The sequence below is a fragment of the Balaenoptera ricei genome, chromosome 3, assembly GCF_028023285.1.
Source record: "Balaenoptera ricei isolate mBalRic1 chromosome 3, mBalRic1.hap2, whole genome shotgun sequence".
Lineage (NCBI taxonomy): Eukaryota > Metazoa > Chordata > Mammalia > Artiodactyla > Balaenopteridae > Balaenoptera > Balaenoptera ricei.
The window spans coordinates 109,770,916-109,789,849 of NC_082641.1; the positions used below are offsets into that span (position 1 = coordinate 109,770,916).

Sequence of the window (18,934 nt, forward strand, 5' to 3'; positions counted from 1 at the left end):
AATAATAAAGTATAATATGCCAAAAATGTTGTTTTTCTTCCATCTTCAATATTAAAATGGCTACACAAAAATCCACCAATTTTGATAAGTTTTTAAAAAATGCACGTTGACATGACAGCTGTCACGATACAATCTAACAAAATTGTTTCGAATGAAGTGAAAGACAACTAAGAGCTACTAGAGCCATCGTACAGAAAAAACCGAACAAACTTTTTGGCCAACCCAATATAATGTCTAGTGTAACACTAGAAAATTAGTAAAACACTGTATAGTTAGCAAGTTAATGGAGGAAAAATACCACTCACAAAAATCAATTAAGGGGATTGCAGATAAACCACATGGCAAAGGGTTAATAAATTAGGTTTTTAAAACTAAGAACTTGCTGTTCATCAAAAGACATCCTTAAGAGAGTCAAAAGGCAAGTCACACTATATACAGGACTTACACAAAATTCTTAAAAAGTATATTAGAAAAACAGAACCTTATAAAAAATAAGCAAGACACTGAACTGATAATTGTCAAAAGAGGACGAATAAATATACAAAAGGGTGTTCAGCCTCATTAGTAATCAGAGAAATGCAAATTAAACCACATCAAGATACAATTACACACCTACTGGAATGGGTAAAAATAAAAAGAATCAATTTACCAGGTGTTGGTGAGAATGAGGAACAACAAGAACGCTAGTAACACTGCCAGTGTTCCACTTTAGTAGATTAACCTCAAACTACTTTCCAAAGTTGATTATATGAATATCAGGACCCATAAATTTCACTGTGAATTATACTGAACAAAAATGCACATGCACTACGAGATATGTGAAAGAATATTCATAGCAGCATTATTCGTAAACAGTGGAAACTATCAAATGCTCATCAATGGATTGGATGAATCCACTCTATTGCATTTATGTAATGGAATGAATGCTAAATAGTTTTGAAAATGAAGTACAGTTACACTCAGAAACATGGAAGAATCTCATCTCACAAGTCTAATGTTGACCAAAATAATCCAGAAGCCAAACCAACATGGAAGAATCTCATCTCACAAGTCTAATGTTGACCAAAATAATCCAGAAGCCAAACCAAAACTAAAAAAAAAAAACATACTCTGTGATTATATAAAGTTCAAGAACAGGTGAAACTAAACCACAGTATTAGAAGTCAAGACCCTAGTTATCTTTGGGGAAGATGAAGGTGGTAACTAGGAAAGGGCGTGAGTGGGGGTGCTGGGAGGTAGGCAATATTTTATTTCTTTGACTGGATGTTGGTTGCATGGGTGTTTGCTTTGTCATAATTCATTGAGTTGTTCACTTGTTCTGGGTACTTTTCCGTATGTGTTTAGTAATTAAAAAACGAAGTTGGAAGGAAAAATATTACTAAACAAAACAATAAATAAGATCAAAAAGTCTGATTTTGGTTGTAAGTCAACTTTAAGTTTGAATGCATTGGGTAAATACCCACATTTGTTCTTGTCAATAATGTGGGTTTTGGTTCCTAAGATTTGCTGCATTTAACTGGGTAAAGCTTTAGTGACTTTTAATCAATAGGCTGGAAAATACATTAAATACATCACAATTATGGAGAATTAGCTGAGGCTAAATATGCTAATTTTCAAATAACTTTTAAATACCTTCATGTAGAAAAGTCATATCTTTCTTGACAACGGGGAAGAGTGGAATAATTGGAGGCTGCATGCTTTGACTACTAAGAATATTTCTATATTTTGCCATGTTTCTAGATGGATCAAAAAGGTCTTGTAGATCTTGGAGGTGTTTCTCATACTTGCTTGGTAACTTTTCCCAAGTACCTCTGAGTCGTGCTACAGATGCCAGGTTCAAGCCACTGCCAAAGATGAGAATAAAAACATTAGAAAGGGACTTGTGGGAGAGAAAGGACTCAGGTCAGGAAAGTATATAAACCAATCTTTTCTAATAAAGGTAAAATAAGCAGGGACAAATTTCAATGTGTTGAAATAAACAAGAGAACCATGAAAAAAAAATAAATAAAAGGGACTCCTTGATCTTAAGGAAAACTTCCTTCAAAGGAACTACATTACTTGCCTACAGTTGTATACCAACAGCCTTTATTTTGTAGTCTGCATGTAAATCACAAATATAATAATTCCATAAAATAGGCATTTAACTTAAATATAAACTTCAAGTATCACAATGTTTTGTTATTTGCTTAGAAATAACTTTATGGACACATTATCTATTTGAAAGTGGTGTAAGTAATAACAAGCGTTATATAAGAAGCAAGGCAAGTTCTGGGGCTGAAAACCTTCTTTCCTTGAGATTTTGGCCACTCATGTCCCTGATTCCAATACTTCCATATCCCTAGATTCTAATCCTGTTGTCCCTCAGGCCTTCATATATTCAATGTCTCCTCTCTATAGGATTTTAAACAAACTCAGATAGTCCTAACTTTAAAAATAATGCATGCCAATTAGGCTACAACTCCTCCTCCCTATCCCTTACCTCTATACTACCATCTCATAGGTATGCTGCTGAATGAATAGTGCAATTTTCTTACCAGTTAATCCCTCTTTTGTTCTCAGTCACCCGACTTTTACCAATACTATGGTATTTAAAATGTTCTCTTGACTTCTGATTTTAAAGTGTGGAGTTAAGGTATCTTTGTTCCCTCTGCTTCTCAGAAATCATCCCAAACAACTACAAGGATGAATAACAGGAATGCAAATTTCATCTCCACCAAAACTAAGAGATATCTGTAACTCCTAAACACATTAGAAAGGCTGTCAAAAAATAGTCAAGGTCAACTTTGAGCATGCAAAATGCTGAAAAAGAATGCCTGCAGCTGAAGATGTCAATGAAAGCTGGTAAAGCACAGCTCTCTGAAGCAGGGAACTCACCCAGAAGGCAAACCAGGAATCCCCTATTTGGAACAACACAACAGAGTCCATAGGCTGACAGAATTAGGAGAGGGTTGGACTCTGTTCTTTACCAGAGAGTGTCAGGGAAAGTAAGATTAACACAGTACACACAGTGATATAACATCTTGGCAAGAAGGAATTTAACAGTAACACAAGAAAGAAGGGAGAAACTGAGTTGTAAGCAGCCATAAAACTGCCAATTTTCATTTGCTGGAGAGAAGTAAAGGGTAAAACAATTCACATACAAGCTCTATTTCTGCTAGCCTGGGACACTGCCCTGGCTCTTCTCCCACATGAATCTCCTGCAGAGAGATGGTATAGGAAAACTCATGTCATTCAAAAAGAAGGAATGAATGCCAGAGCTATAACATGCTGCTACAAGGAAAAACAAAGACTTAAAGGTCATAAAGCAGGAAAATGTTCCAACAATACAATAAAAACTGGGACTAATGACTCTAGCCATGATTTCAAATGAACTAATAAAGTAAACAAAGAGTAATGCAGTGATATAAGAGTTTAGGGAAAAAATATATAAGTTGATAAAAAAGTTAAGTAAAGTTTAGAAAAGAATGGAAGAAAAAAATGCAAACAACAGAGAAATGAAGGCAACACTGGAACCTACATAAAGAAAAAAAAGACACCGCTAAAACCTTGGGCAAGTGACTTAAAAGAAAGGATTAACAAAAGCAATCAATGGAAATGGACAGAGCTGAAAAGAATAAGAGAGAAAATAATGGATATGGAAGACAAAGGAGATCTAAAATATATATAATTGGTATCCCTGAAGAAGGAAACGAAAATAATGGAACTGAAAAAATATTCAGAAGTACACTTTGAGAAAACTATTCAGAAACAAAAGAACTGAATCTATAGAATAGGTACCACAGTTCCAGAGAACTTGATACAGAACTAAATGACATGTGGAAACACCCATGTAAAGGTAAATGACTTCAGAGATAAGGAAATAATATGGAGAGTAAACTCAGAAACTTGAACAGCTATATAAAATGCTAGTTGTAGAGCCATTAGCTATGAGGTTCCCAAGAAATTACATGTTAGACAAGAATTTTAAAGGCAGATAAACTGACACTGAAGTTCAAAGGCAACAGAAAAACACTCTGAATATGCTCAGGATATATAATTCCCATAAGCCCTTGTGCAAGAAATGACTAGAAAACAAACTTCAACCAGGAGATGACTGGAGAGAGTGATGTCAGCATTATACTGTCATAAGACGACCCTCATTTTACCCCCTGCCCCAACAACAAAAATTCAGCATCTATCCAACAGTAAGTAGTGCCTCTGTGGGAGTTGTGAGACCCAGAATCACAGAGCAAGGGACCTGAGAGGAGCCTCACCCACTGGTGTACTGGGTAACAAGCAGGCAGATTTGGGTACTGGCTGTGGAACCTACAGGAGACTATGAAATGGTTCTGGCCCCACTTAGCTGTGGTCTGGGAACACATGGAGAACGCTGACTTGGGTGGTCAGCTACAGACATGAGAACCTTTGTGAAGTCCAGGTATCCAGAGGAGAAGTTCAAGCACTCTGTTGGAGTATAACAGAACAGAAAAAAAGAGTGCAGATGCACTGGAATAGAAATAGCTTGACTTTGCTGGCATCAAGGAAACCACAGCTTAAGCCTAAACTAGACGGCCCATGATTTCTCCCACAGGGGAAAGGGAGAGCCAGTGAGTGAATGCTTGGCTGCCCTAGCAGTGTAGGATGCTGCCAAAGACACTCATTCTGTCTTGTAGCATCCAGAGCACTAAAGTGGGAGCTCCATGACTGGGGGGAGGGAACAGATCAGAAGAGCAGCATATAAGATTCCAAGGGGTATTAAAGGGATGCGGTTCCTGCTAAATGCTTCTGGATTCCAACAGGAAGCCCATCCAGGAGCCACAGGGAAAACCTCACTTGTAAACCCCCCAACGTACCCAAGAGCACCTGCAGCTCACCATGCACAAACCCACACCTCCCCCCACTCTGCTACTGACTCCCTGTGCAAGGTCCCAAGAGAAAGCTCTGGTAGAGAGGAAACACACACAGGAAACAGGCCAGGAGTCTGTGGGCAAAGAAGAAACCACAAACCTGAGCTGTAGCACTACCTTTAGGAAAACAAAAAAGACACTATCAGCAGCTGACACAGTACATCCTAGGATACAGAGAAGACATACAAGCTTCAGAATTCTGCCACAAGAGGGAAAAGAAGCATGGAGCTGATGTATCCACACAATGCCTGAGCAAGCCTCAGAATCTATCAATATATCAAGAATGATGAAAGGTTTTTTATCCTGAAGGCAACTCATAAAACTCAGAGAAGGTGAATGCTATTTCAAATGCAAAAAGAGCAATGCAAAACTCCAAGTAACTTGAAAAATGAAGGAAACACGACATCACCAAAAGTTCACAATAATCAAACCCAAAGACATGGCGATCTATAATTTACCTAACAAAGAATCAAAATAGGTGTTCTAGGAAAACTCAATCAGCTATAAGAAAACAAAGACAATTCAACAAAATCAGGAAAACAATATATGATACAAATGAGAAATTTAACAAAGATATAGACATCACAAGAAAGAACCAAATGAATATTCTGGAGCCAAAGAATTCAGTGAATGAAATGAAAAAATGCAGTAGAGAGCATCAACATCCAGTAGACCAAAGAGAAGGAAAAATCAATGAGATAGAGGACAGGAACTTTGAAATAACTCAGCCTGAGGAGAAAAAGAATAAAGAAAGTTGGGAAACCATAAAAAAAAAACCCCCAATATACAAACCACTGGAGTTCCAGAGGGAGAAGTGAGGGAAAAGGGGGCAAAAAGACTATTTAAAGAAGTATGGCTGAGAACTTCCCAAACCTGGCAAGAGATCTAGACATCCAAGCTCATGAAGCTAATTGGTCACCCCATTATTTCAATCTAAAACAACTTTCTGCAAGACACATTATAATAAAGGCAGCAAGAGAAAAAAAGACTGTAACTTACAAAGGAAACCCCATTAGGCTATCAGCAGATTTCTTAGCAGAAACCTTACAGGCCAGGAGAGAGTGGTCTAACAGTCAAGAGTACTCTATCTGGCAAAGTTATCCTAGAGAAATGGAGGACTTTCCCAGAAAAACAAGAGCTGAGAAATTCACCATCACTAGATCTGCCTTATAAGAAATGCTAAAAGAAGTTCTTCAAATGAAATGAAATGATGCTAACTAGTAACATGAAAACATATAAAAATATACAACACTCTGATAAAGGTAAGTATACAGTTAAATTTAAAAAACTCTCAACACTTAAATATAGTGGCATGTTAACTAGAGTATAAAGGTTAAAGGACAAGAGTGTCAAAAATAACTCTAGCTACTACAATTTGTGAATGAATACACAATATAAAAAGGCAAACTGTGACATTAAAAACATAAAAGAGGGGGTAGAGTTTTGTATGTGACTGAAATTTTATCAGTGTCAAATAGACTGTTATATCTATAAGATGCTTCACATAAGTCTCATGGTAACCACAAAGCAAAAACCTATAGTGGACTCACAAAAGATGAAAAGGGAATCAGAGCATACCACCATGGAAAAGCACCAATTCACAAAGGAACACAGCAACAGAGTCAAAAAGTTAACAAGGGAATTATAAAACATCCAGAAAACAATTAGATGGCAGTGGTTAAGTCCTTACATATCAATAATTACTCTAAAGGTAAATGGACTGAATTTTCCAATCCAATGGCACAGTTACTCATGAATAAAAAAAACAAGATCCCACTATATATCCCAGATCCTACTCAACTCAGCCTAAAGGATACAGACAGGCTCAAAGTGAATGGATGGAAAAAGATATTCCATGCAAGTGGAAACCAAAAGAGAATAGAGTTATTTATGTCAGACAAAATAGACTTTAAGTCAAAAATGGTAATAAGAGACAAAGAAGGTCATTATATAATGATAAAGGGGTCAACTCAGCAAGAAGACATAACAATTGTAAATATGTATGCACCCAACAGCACAGCACCTAAGTATATTAAGCAAACACCAACAGATCTGAAGGGAGAAAAAAACAATACAGTAATAGCAGGGGACTTCAATACCCCACTTTTAGCAATGGATCAATCACCCAGACAAAAAAATCAACAAGGAAATGTTGGACTTGAACCATACTTTAGATCAATGGACCTAACACATATATACAGGACATTCCATCCAACATCAGCAGAATACACGTTCTTCTCAAGCATGCACAGAACATCTTCCAGGACAGGTCATGTAAGCCACAAAACAAGTCTTAGCAAATTTAAGAAGACCCAAATCATACCAAGTATCTTTTCTGACCAGAGTGTGTGAAACAGCAAGAGGAAAAATGGAAAATCTACAAATAAATGGAAATTAAGCAACACACCCCTGAACAACCAATGGGTCAAAGAAATCAGAGGGGAAATTAAAAAATGCCTCTAAACACAGGAAAATGGATATACAACATACCAAAATTCGGTGGATGTTTCAAAAGCAGTTCCAAGACAGAAGTTTATAATTATAAATAATTATATTAAGAAAGACCTCAAATAAATTACCTAACATATGTAACCAGAACTAGAAAAAGAAGAAACTAAGCCCTTTGGGAAATAACAAAAATCTGAGCAGAAATAAGTAAGAGACCAGAAGAACAATAGAAAAGATCAATGAAACTAAGAACAGGTTTTCTGAAATAATAAACAAAACTGACAAACCTTTGGCTAGACTTATAAAAAGAGAAATAAATAAAATATGCTATTTAATTCCAGCCATAAGTGATTGATTTGCCTGTGTCATCTCTGCTGAAAAGTCAATATATCCTTTATATTCTGTAATGTATTTTAATATAAAATGTAAGAATACAAAGCAATTAACTTTACATGAACTATCGAAAATGTATATAATAAAACGTTCTTCATAACAAAACAAACCTCCTAACCAAACCAAAGCCTCTTAACCAAATCTCAGGCCTTTCTTATGCCCATCTTGGGGCTGCTGTCTATCTCCCACTCTCAAATCATTCTATTTCCTTGGCTTTAATGACACAATCAAAATTGTGCTCTCCTACTGTTTCTTGTATTGATCCTCTGTTTCTTTGGCTGGACTCTCTTCTTTACCTCCACCCTGAGGACGGTCTCTAAGGTATAGTTTTTAGCCCTTTACCATTTTCTTTGGACACAGAGATCTCTTCTGGTGTCAATCAATTTTTTTTTTTTTTTAATGGAATACTCTGAAACTGAGCCTATAACTCTCAGATTCTTCACTCCGTGCTTCCTATACAAATAGTTTCAATTTCTAGCCTTCTAAGTGTTTATCAATGGCATCTCTGTTCTCTTGTTTTAGACCCAGCTGTTAAAACCTGTGAGGTAGGTGGTGTAATTCCTGAATTTCACAGATAAGAAACTGGTCTTCAGTATTCCCTTGACACGTGAGAGGCAAGATTCAAATACAGGCGCAGTTGATTCTAAAGGTCACTCTATTAATCACTATTCAATACTTCCTCCACAGTGCCTAGTTCAATTGCATCCACTGGTAAATTTCATAAAGGAGTTTCCTATTACCATGACAGATTTATGGTTAAAAAGTTCCTATAAAGATTCTAATTTTATTTCATGTATTAGGAACAAATCATAATTAATTTTTTGGAGGGTGTGCATGGATGGGATTAGTTAAGGTAGCTATTATGCTGCCATATACAAGCACATGGCCTTATAAATAGACCAAACTACCACTACCCTCCACCATTAAAATCAGACTTGCTTTAAGAGGAATCCCTCTGTTGGTCAGCATTGTGCTGGATGAGGGTCAGAAAATAAATTACCTAGACCTAGATTCTCATAAAAAGTGAAGAGAAAAAAAAAAAAAAAAAAGTGAAGAGAAGGAAGAAGATTCCCAGGAGCTCATGTAACCATCCACACTACCTGGGCTTATAAACTTTGAAGGATTTTTACAATTCTTATGGCCCAGCTTTTGTCTGAGTGGCAACACATTCACTGATACCTTGTATAGTCTGTGGGAAACAGGAAGAGGTCACCAAATGGCTGCTGTTATTACTGTTGCTGCTGTTGTCACTTCAAAATAGCAATTGTAAGTTAGTGCATTAATACCATTAATTTTTAGTGCATTAATTTTTCAGTGTCAAATCATGGTGAGGCAGGTACTGCCTGTTGCACAGAAGTCTGATGATAAAGACAGCTATTGGGCATACATCCAAGAGGGTATAATACCTCAAAGGGGGAGAAAGGAAGAAAACTGGGAAGGCAATCACCTATACTTACCAAAAAAATGTTTAAGTGACTGAAAGATGGAAGAAACAAAAAGAGAAAAAAACCAGTCTCACCAGAATGGAAAATATATTAAATCTAACAATATTTATATAAACACATATTAATTGAACTTTTCTTCTCCTAGCCATTTAATACCTAAGAAGAAAATCAGCTTCATGTCCAGTATCATGACAAAACCATAAAGAAATATTTGTACAAATTTACCTTATTATTGCAAACATGGAATTGAAGTTCTTACATTCTCGACAATGAAGTGCAATTTTAATAAAATGTTTAATAATCTTCATTCGTTTGAGCTGATTTGATTCAGTTAAAATCTCTGAGGCCACCCAGAATGTCTCTTGGTTTACAATATCTTCAAATTCTTTCAAGTGAGTATTTCCTGTTTTTGAATCTAACTTAAAAAGGTCATCAATATATTCAGTAGGCTCAATATTACGAAATAAATCAAAGTCCCTCATTGACAGCTGAGTGGCCACCTCAATAGTACTGAGCTGCAGCATGGATAGTTGGCTTTCCTTAATTAGTTCTTGAGCATCTTCATCCGAACACAGGGTTTCTGTTTCCATGTTATTTTTTAAATAATACCTAAAAGGAAAAAAATTGTTTTTATAAGTGATTTCACATTTATAAGAACACTTTCCCTCTTTATCACTGTTGTCAAAATATTATACTGTTAATAACTTTTTGCCAGAAATGTCAGCAGAATATTAATTTAAAGATAAGACAGAGGGACTTCCCTGGTGGCACAGTGGCTAAGGCTCCACGCTCCCAATGCAGGGGCCATGGGTTCGATCCCTGGTCAGGGAACTAGATCCCACATGCCGCAACTAAGGAGGCCGCCTCCTGCCACTAAGACCCAGTGCAACTAAATAATAAATAAATAAATATTTTTTAAAAAGATAAAATGGAAAATTAACATTTTAAATAAGACTTTGAAGTTTTCCTCTTATTCCGCCATTTAACATCTATTGTTTTAAAGTGTAAAAATAATGTTGATTATGCTGTGAACTTAATCATTTTAAGAAACTACTCACATGACGTGTGAAGAATCATGTGTATATTCTTGAGAACAAAAGCTTTGTGAGGGCTCTATAAGGATACAGGACACATAATAGGTACTATACAAATACTTGTTCATGGACAGCATGAATAAACTCCTGAATCAAGACTGTTCACATCTCTACTCAGAAGTTGTTGCTGCACTCATTTCCTTCTTAACTCTAAATTTCCGAGAGAAGCAAAGAAGAATAAAACCCATAAAGGAGGGAAACTCTTCCACTACTGATTTCTCCCTTGATAAATCCAAAACCTCATTCCAGCAAATGGCACTGACCAGTAACCATAAAAAAGATCTTCATTTGCCTTTCACCTTTTTAGATGAACAATTTTATGGCACTTAAAAGCTAAGAGATGGGTTAAGTAAAGAATTCACAATTGGGAAATATACAGGGCTGTTGCTGCAGAAGAGGTTACATATTGCATCACATGTAGTTTTTACTTCATTCTTTTCTAACATACAACTTGATCTAAGCCTAAGTTTGCGCCCATCTATGTTTTATTGTCAAGGAACTATATTTCTTTTTCTTCTGCCTTTAAACTGTTCACATGCCTAAGAGATTACCATAAATAAGTGTTGAAACTCATACTATAGATAATAAAATTATATCTAACATTTAAAGTATGTTATGCTTATTAACTCATTTAATTCTCCTAACATTGCTCTGAGGTAGGTTCCATTATTATCATCCCACTGTATGAAGAGAAAATTCAGGCACAGAGAAACTAAATAACTTGCTCAAGGTCACATAGCCAGACCAGGGATTTGAATTTGGGCAGTCTGGCTCCAGGGTCCATGCTCTTAACCACTATGTAAAGCCAGCAAAGCAGCATTAACCCACTCTTTCTTAACAGCAACCATGATGGATAGTCATTTTAAGGTTTCCAAGGATCTCATCCTACATATGAATCTGGGCTCACTAAAAAGATTGCATTATTGTCAGAGAAAATCACCAGAGTAAAGAACAAATGTAGTACTAAAACTATCTTCTAGTTGATCAAATAATTTTCAGAGCACATTAAAAACATTTTTAAAAAGCTTTCCTGTATATCCATAAAAGGAAAACTACTAAGAAAAAGAATTATGAAAACTATGACTTCTTCTGCCCCAAGTACATACTGGTCATTTAAAAAGCAAATTTATAAATTAACATATATACACTCAGATACATACAAAGATATGGACCATCTAGTTTCCCCCTCTAAAAAACAGAGATTGGACTATACCAGTGGTTGTAAGACTTCATTTTAGCAGGAGGGCTAAAATATTTTAGAACACTATCCTCCCTTTCTTTCTCCCACTTTTGGGTAGCACTTATGAGTGCTAACACTCTAAGATTCTATTATACATAATTACAGAGACAACAGAAAGCTAAAAAAACAGAAATACATGTTAATTTTAGAGAGAACTCAGTAGACCTAAAAACATGATGTTCCTACTTAAAGTACCTCTTTTAACATGGAATCTTCAAAAACACATGTAGAAATAAGTACATTCATTAATAAGCACATTCACCTTCCATTGAGCTGAATTCTATCAGCTAATTTGGAGAATTGGTCCGGAAGTCTTCTCTGTTTTATGACACCCTCAGGAGTAACAGAAACTTCACAGAGAGAATATGTGTCAGATGCACCAGTCAAACCAAATTCATGAATAGCTTGACAAACAACTTCTTTAGCTGTAGTGTCTTTACAGATGATAATGTAGCAACTCTGTTGATCTGCTTTGAAAACTCTTATAACTTGATCAGGAATATCTGTATAAATACAAAAATATGTCCTGTTATTTTCCAGAAAATGGCTTTTAAACTCTTCAAAAAATAATTTGGAAGACAATGATCTCTCTAAACAGTAATATACACATTTCTATTTCAGGAGGTTAAGAGAAATCATTGCTGCATTTATTAATAAATAAATGTATCTTTTCAGATGACAAAATATTAATATATGTTCACAGGAAAACACCAAGAAAAAGAGAAAAATCAGAGTCATACTATGCATACGATTTGGAAGCCACGAAATCTTTGTTTATTATAAACATTTTTATGCCATTAAATATTCTTCAACAAAACATTTTTTAATGGAGGCATAGGACTTCACAATATGTATTTTATAATTTGAAATGATCCAAACCCTTAATCACAGACATTTACCTTGCATATCACTTTCCTTTATTATAAGTAACATTATGATAAATAATTGCCCCCACCCCAAACTCTCCCTGTAGATAAACCTTTGCAGGCAAGCTGATTATTTCCTCAGGGAAAATCCAAAAAAAGAGAAATGCTGAGTTAGAGGGCATGCATATTGTTAAGGTTTTTGAAATATACTTCTGAACTGTTCTCCAGGACAGTTATAATATTTTATCATCCTAGGGTATAAAGAGAGCAATTTTAGTCACACTCTTATCAAAACTGTTTATTAAAACTTTTTTTTTCCATTTTGAAAGACCTACTGCATTTCTGCCCTCCAAAAATGTGTCATTATTTTATATTTCACTTCTTTGGTTACTGGTGAGACTCACTGGTTTAATGAACCATTATTATTCCTTTTTAAAAATACCTTTTGGTATTCTTCATGCTTTTTCCTACTGAATTATACTAAAGACCAACACAGTCTACTATAAAGTGGCAAATGTCTTCCCAGATTTTATATTTATATACTTTAACACAGGAAAATTTTAAATATTCATGTGGTTAAATCTCAGTCTTTGCCTTTGTGATTTCTGCTATTAGTAAATAAGTCCTACTTTAAGATAAATGTTCATATATTATGTACATGTAAATAATGGTATTTTTCCCTCTTACTCTATCATATTTCTTTTTCTTCTTATATGGCATTGGCTAAAACGTCCTGAACAATGATCAATATGACAACAGTGGGCTAATTTTTTAATATAATTACATTTCTATTACATAATTTGCTACATAATTAAAAATAATTAAGTGAAAAGTGATTTAACAACATGAAAAACTGTTAAATTTTTCCTTATGATAATAAATTGTTACAAAAATTTCTTTCATTTTAAATCAGGAAAAATGTATTATTGTGGATATTTTTGTCATGTGTGTAGTGGGGGTGGGCTGGGGATATTTTGGTGGCTCAAGTAATGGTATATTCTTTGCCTAGCATTACCTCCTTCTTAGCATTGTATACATTGTAAGATTAAGAGGAAAAGAAAAATTACAAATTTGTCTCAAAACCACCTGAAGTATAATCCTAGCTAAAGGAAAGAGAAGAATAATGAAATAGATGTGGGAGGAAATAATTTCACAGAATAAAGTATGCAGTGAGGCTGAGGACACAAAAAGACAGAGACTGACTCCCAGGACTGGAAGAGTCAACTGAATATAAATGAATACAATCCCAGGAAGAAGGATTCTTAGCCAACAGATATTTTGAATGTTGTGGGTCTACTGTCAAATTGGAAGCAGAATACTTCATCTATTCAGGTCTCCTTCGTAAGATGCACGCACCAAACTGCCTGTTCTTAAGGTAGGCAAAGATCTGAGTCACCAAACACCTCTTGTTCCTATTTCTTTGCAAATAAGTCAATCCTCAGCATGTTGCTGACATTATCAGGTTTCTAAGTCTACAAGGCGTAATGATGTAGGGTCTTAATCCATGTGAACGAGATGCTTCTCTACTCTGGGCTAGAAAATGTAAGAAGTTGGAAATTTCAGTTTTCCAAAAGAAAGATACTGGACAGAATAGTTTCATTATCCCTTTTAACTCTATAAAAGGTGTCAAACAACTACTATTATTATCTGTATTGTTCCTACCCTCTTCACAAAAATAGGTCTCAGTTGTCCAGGACTCTAGAGTTCGATTTGTTTACTAGGTCTTTGGGGGCTGAGCCTCAGCCAGCAGAGCTGGCTGACCTGGAAGGAATGGGGAGATGTTCTGATCCCTTTTATTAATTTCTTCAGAGAAATTTATTCACAAAGACAGGTTGGGAATTTGCATACATTTCTCTTGCTGCTAACATACTATAACACCTGGGAAGGAACAGATATCTGTATCTTGTGTATCCTGCTAAACACTGTACTCTGTTACACTCTGTTAAATTGACACTCTGTTAAAACCACTTGTTTCACATGCAAAGGACAAACTGTCATATAGTCATATAAGTGGGATTCAGGCATCATAAATGGGTAGCTCTAGAACAGACCTGCAAATGGAATTATCCAAACGGTACTCCATAACCTAAACCTGGTGAATTCACCAAGATAATAAATGCCAAATTGGAAAACCATTTGTGAGACACTGGAGGAAAAAATTTCTCCACGCAGATATCAGTGTCAATGTAAACCTCTTTTTCCATTTTAGAATTGCTACCTCTTTTTCCATTTTAGAATTGCTTTTTCCATATATTTTCTTTACAAACATGTGTGTTAGCAGGAGAACATCATACATGCCAAACATAATACTTGGCACATGGCAGACACTCAAATGTTAATTGTTTAGATGAATGGTAAATATGAAGTTAGAATAAAGTTGAATCAAGAAGAAAAAATGATCTAAACATTTCAAATTTTAGGCACAAAACTAGAATGCACATAAAAATATAATCCTGTAAGCAAAACAGACATTTAAAAAGAATCTTGAAGCAGTACAGCATTTATCAGTCTTATGATTCATAGTCCATAATAAAATTCTTACATAATAGGTAAATGAATTCAAGAACTGAAATTCAGATACCTGGACTTCCATTCCAACCCAAGGGCAAAATTTCTAGAGTGTTAACTATCTCTCATAAACAAAATTAAAAAATGAGATAAGTGAAGGATACATGTTTTGACCCTGAGATTACACTAAAAATAGAAGAACTTTTTAGGTATTTAACATGATCATTTAACAAAAGTAGAAGACTGCCTCTTCATTCTGCTTTAAATTGTTAATCACTGTACAAATATTTATGGAGTGCCAGTTATACACCATCAGTGTTCTAGGTGATGAAGATGAAGTAATAAATGATATTGACAAAGTCTCTGCTTGCAGAAATTTGCTTATATTCAAGAGAGTAAGCGGTGGTTCAAGGAAAGACACACAATAATCAAGTAAATAAGACAATCTGTATAGTGAAAAGTTCACAAAGCAAACACAGGATAGTGGTATAATGGTATGGATTAAGGATTGGCAAACTTGTTCTACAAAGGGTCAAACAGCAAATATTTTAAGTTCTGCAGGCCAAGAGGCAAAACAGATAATATTTCGTAGATACTTATATAACAAGAAAGAAAACAAATTTCCACAAAATTCTTGACAAAATTAAAAATATATTAATAATGCAAACCTACAACATGTAAAGATATGTAAACACAGAGGTTTAGGCAACACTGCAAACATCCACTAAAAGGGAACTGGTTAAACAACGTTATCAGATGTTCAAAAAATTGTGGTAGAATACATTCTGATACAGAAAGGTATTTACGGTACATTGCTAAGTGAAATGGGCTAAGTGGAAAAAAATTATATCATTTGGGGTGAAGGAAACGATACACACATTTTATGTGCTCTGAAATTTCTGGAAAGATACAGGAGTAAATGAACAATTCTTAATTCTGGAAAGCGGAGACTTTTATATTTTATCCTCCTTCTGCAAATAAAAACTTTAATATATGTTCCTTTTATAATTAAAAATTAGTTAAAATACTTGCAATGCAAAAAGAATTTGAAGTTTACTAAATATTAACGAAGTCAAATAAAAAGTTTGTGCTATTAAATAAAAAAGAGTAAGCAAAAAGTTCCATATGAAGACTCAGAAAAAAAAATTCAGTTTTAAAATCCTTTTAGCTACACTCTGAATTCTTCTTTTAGGCCTCATCTCACATTAAGTCCAAAAATTCTGAAAACACTTTTCACAAGTTACAGAATAGCATGTATACTCTAATTCTATGAGTATAAAAACATATATATTCAAAGAAAATGACTGAAAGAATACATGCCAGTTTACACTGGCAACCTTGTAAGTGTAGAGAAAAGTTCTGCTTTCTACTTCATTCAATTCTGTATTATTCGACTTTTAAAAATATAGTAAAATACTGCATACAAACATAAGCAATAAAATACCATAGTCTTCAAGATACTTACAGTAAAAAGCAACAGCTGTAGGCAGCAAAAACAAAGCAAAACCATAAAAAAGTCAGCAATCAAAAAGCAAACTATTAAACAGTTCTGTACCTTTGTCCTTACTTTCTAATAACAATTTAAAACATGCAGCAAAAACATAACTGAGATGTAGACTGATAAAAGTCAAACTTGGCTGATGTCACACATGTACTACAATATACATACGTGATGTACACAGCTAATCTAAAATTCAGTGCTGCCATATATGATTTACGGAGCTGAATTTGGAATTAATTGGTAATAAATATTTTATTCAACATAAATACAAATAGCACGGCAGAAGACCTTTCGTAAAGTTGCTCATTTGGGGGTTTAAAAATATAATTTTAAGTTAAATTCCTATCTTGTATGTGTTCATTTATATTGCTGATATGGACAAAGGCTGCATACTGAGCTTTGCAGACTGACCTTCTCTGAATAGATTTTAAAAGGGCATCTTCAGCCCTTTCAACATGTTTTCATTGAGAGAATTATGCAGTCAATCTGAAATCAAGTTGAGTAGTACATCCTCTTCAGAGATAAGAATTTCAGTGCCATGGGGCTTACAGTTTCTGAATTTTAGTAATTCCAACCTCTCTCTTCCTTTCGCTCCCCCAGCTAAATCCCCAACTTCTTCTCTCCCTCCTCTCCCTTCTACCCATCCCTTACCCACCCCGCAACCCAGCCACACTTCTAAATATGCCAGTGGCAAAAATATAGCCATAAATCAATAATCATAAGTCAATCAATCTACAAATCATATATCCCTAAATACTTGTCTTATTAAAGTACAGACGCATATTTAGTTTGTGCTTTTGCAGTGCTTAAATATTTTATTTGTGAACATAGTGTAAGAAGTACTGCTGTGGAACACACACACACACAGACACAGAAGTAAATTCCCATGCTACCACATGACAAGCAATGTAAGAGAGACAATGAAAATGTGCTAGAGATTTCTGGAAAAAGAGATACTGATTCTGCGTCAGAGGGACCTGGGATTCCCAGATGAGGTAACAACTGAGTTCAGCATTGAGGAATAAGAAACATTTCATGGGATATGCAGGGAGAAAACACCAAAGCTGGCAGACAATATGGGCAAAGAGAGTTCTGAAGGTACATGCCATACTCAGGAAAGACAGAAGAGGTAACAGTGGGGAGAATGGCAGAACAGGAGGCTAGAAAAGGGGTTGATAATTATGCTGTGAAAATTGGATACCAACAGTTACTAAGTTATTGTCTTTAGGCTCCAAACCCACGCTGCCCTGCCACAATGGGGCTGGGACTCTGCAAACCACATTTCTTCTTTGCCAACTGTCTCCCTCTTAGGTTCTGCCAAAAAAGGGCACCAGAGGTAGACTGCAAGGTTAGAGGAAGAAGAGACTTGCTGCTTTATGTTCTTACTTGTGGGTATTTGGCTCTAGTATCACTCAAGCAACACTCCTTCACCCTGGTAGTGGCATTTCTTTCAAGTGCCAGAAGCTGAATCCAGTTTGCAGTTTCCTGTGATGCCTTAGTGCTTGCTTTTTTACCTTTTTACGTAGAACACGTTACTTTATACTTGGTAACAATTTCTGATATTAAACATATGGAGTGGTTTCTATCTCATGACTGAACCCGGAACTAACAGAAATCACTGGAAATTTCTAAGCCAAGTAACGACTCATCGAAACCTTCACTCTAGAAAGAACACTGGTAGTCACGTAGAGGGTAGGGTGTGTCAAAGACAGATTATTGGGTTTAGGAATCTCTCTGAAGAGGGAAAGAAGCAACTGAAATAAAAAGGAAGAAACAATGTGCAGAACAACTTTCTACTGTGTTTTTATGTTATGCCTTACATTTTAAATTTATGTTGCTGTATTAAAACATAAACTTTACTACTACATTTATACTTCCTCCTAATATTGAGATTTATATAATTGAGTTCTTCCCTTTTCCCACTAGCTGATAGAGATTTAGCATCAAAACTGAAGCTGAATCACAACTATGCCCATCTTTGTAGAGGTTTTTTTTTTTTTTTTTTTTTTTTATAAGAGCACCTTTTATATTGTTATAAAATTTGGAGAATGGATTGGTTAAAATGTTGAAACCTGAGACTGGAGATATAAGTAGTGGTGAGTTTATGAAAGCTCTCACTTACCACAGCAAGAAATTTGGCTTATAAACTTTTGACAATTTTATCAAGTAGAAATGGGCTTAGCTGCATGTAACAGAAAACCTAACAAAAGATTAAGCAAATGGACACATTTTTGTAGAGGTGTTTTTTTCCCTCCTCTCCTTGGACCCAAGTATATATTTCAGTTTTTAACTGCATGTGTCTTTTACTTAAAGCCATCTCAAATCCATTCAAATGGTGGATATATAAATAATTCTTCAAAGTGTTCCTTTGAAGTTACATAGTTAGATGACAATTTCTGCCTCTGAGCGTAAACAGATGCAGAAAAATAAACGATGTCCCACAATGAAAGTCTGAACACCAATGAAAAAGATGATATAGTACTTCAATTAACAATACTGTAGATAACAAAAACAACTTTAGCTTCAGGTGGTGGAGAGAAAAATCAGTGTTTC

General features: G+C 35.1%; 1 protein-coding gene across 12 annotated transcripts in view; it reads right to left on the minus strand.

Moving 5' to 3' along the window:
* The window catches only part of RAPGEF6 (Rap guanine nucleotide exchange factor 6), a 235,557-nt gene that overhangs the window by 32,492 nt on the left and 184,131 nt on the right, over positions 1-18,934 (minus strand). For all 12 annotated transcript variants that reach the window (XM_059917009.1, XM_059917006.1, XM_059917011.1 and 9 more), the window contains 3 exons: positions 11,769-12,009; positions 9,398-9,781; positions 1,633-1,844 (listed from right to left, as the gene is read on the minus strand). In XM_059917009.1, coding sequence (XP_059772992.1) covers positions 1,633-1,844; positions 9,398-9,781; positions 11,769-12,009 — 837 coding nt within the window. The remainder of the gene's footprint in view (positions 1-1,632; positions 1,845-9,397; positions 9,782-11,768; positions 12,010-18,934) is intronic.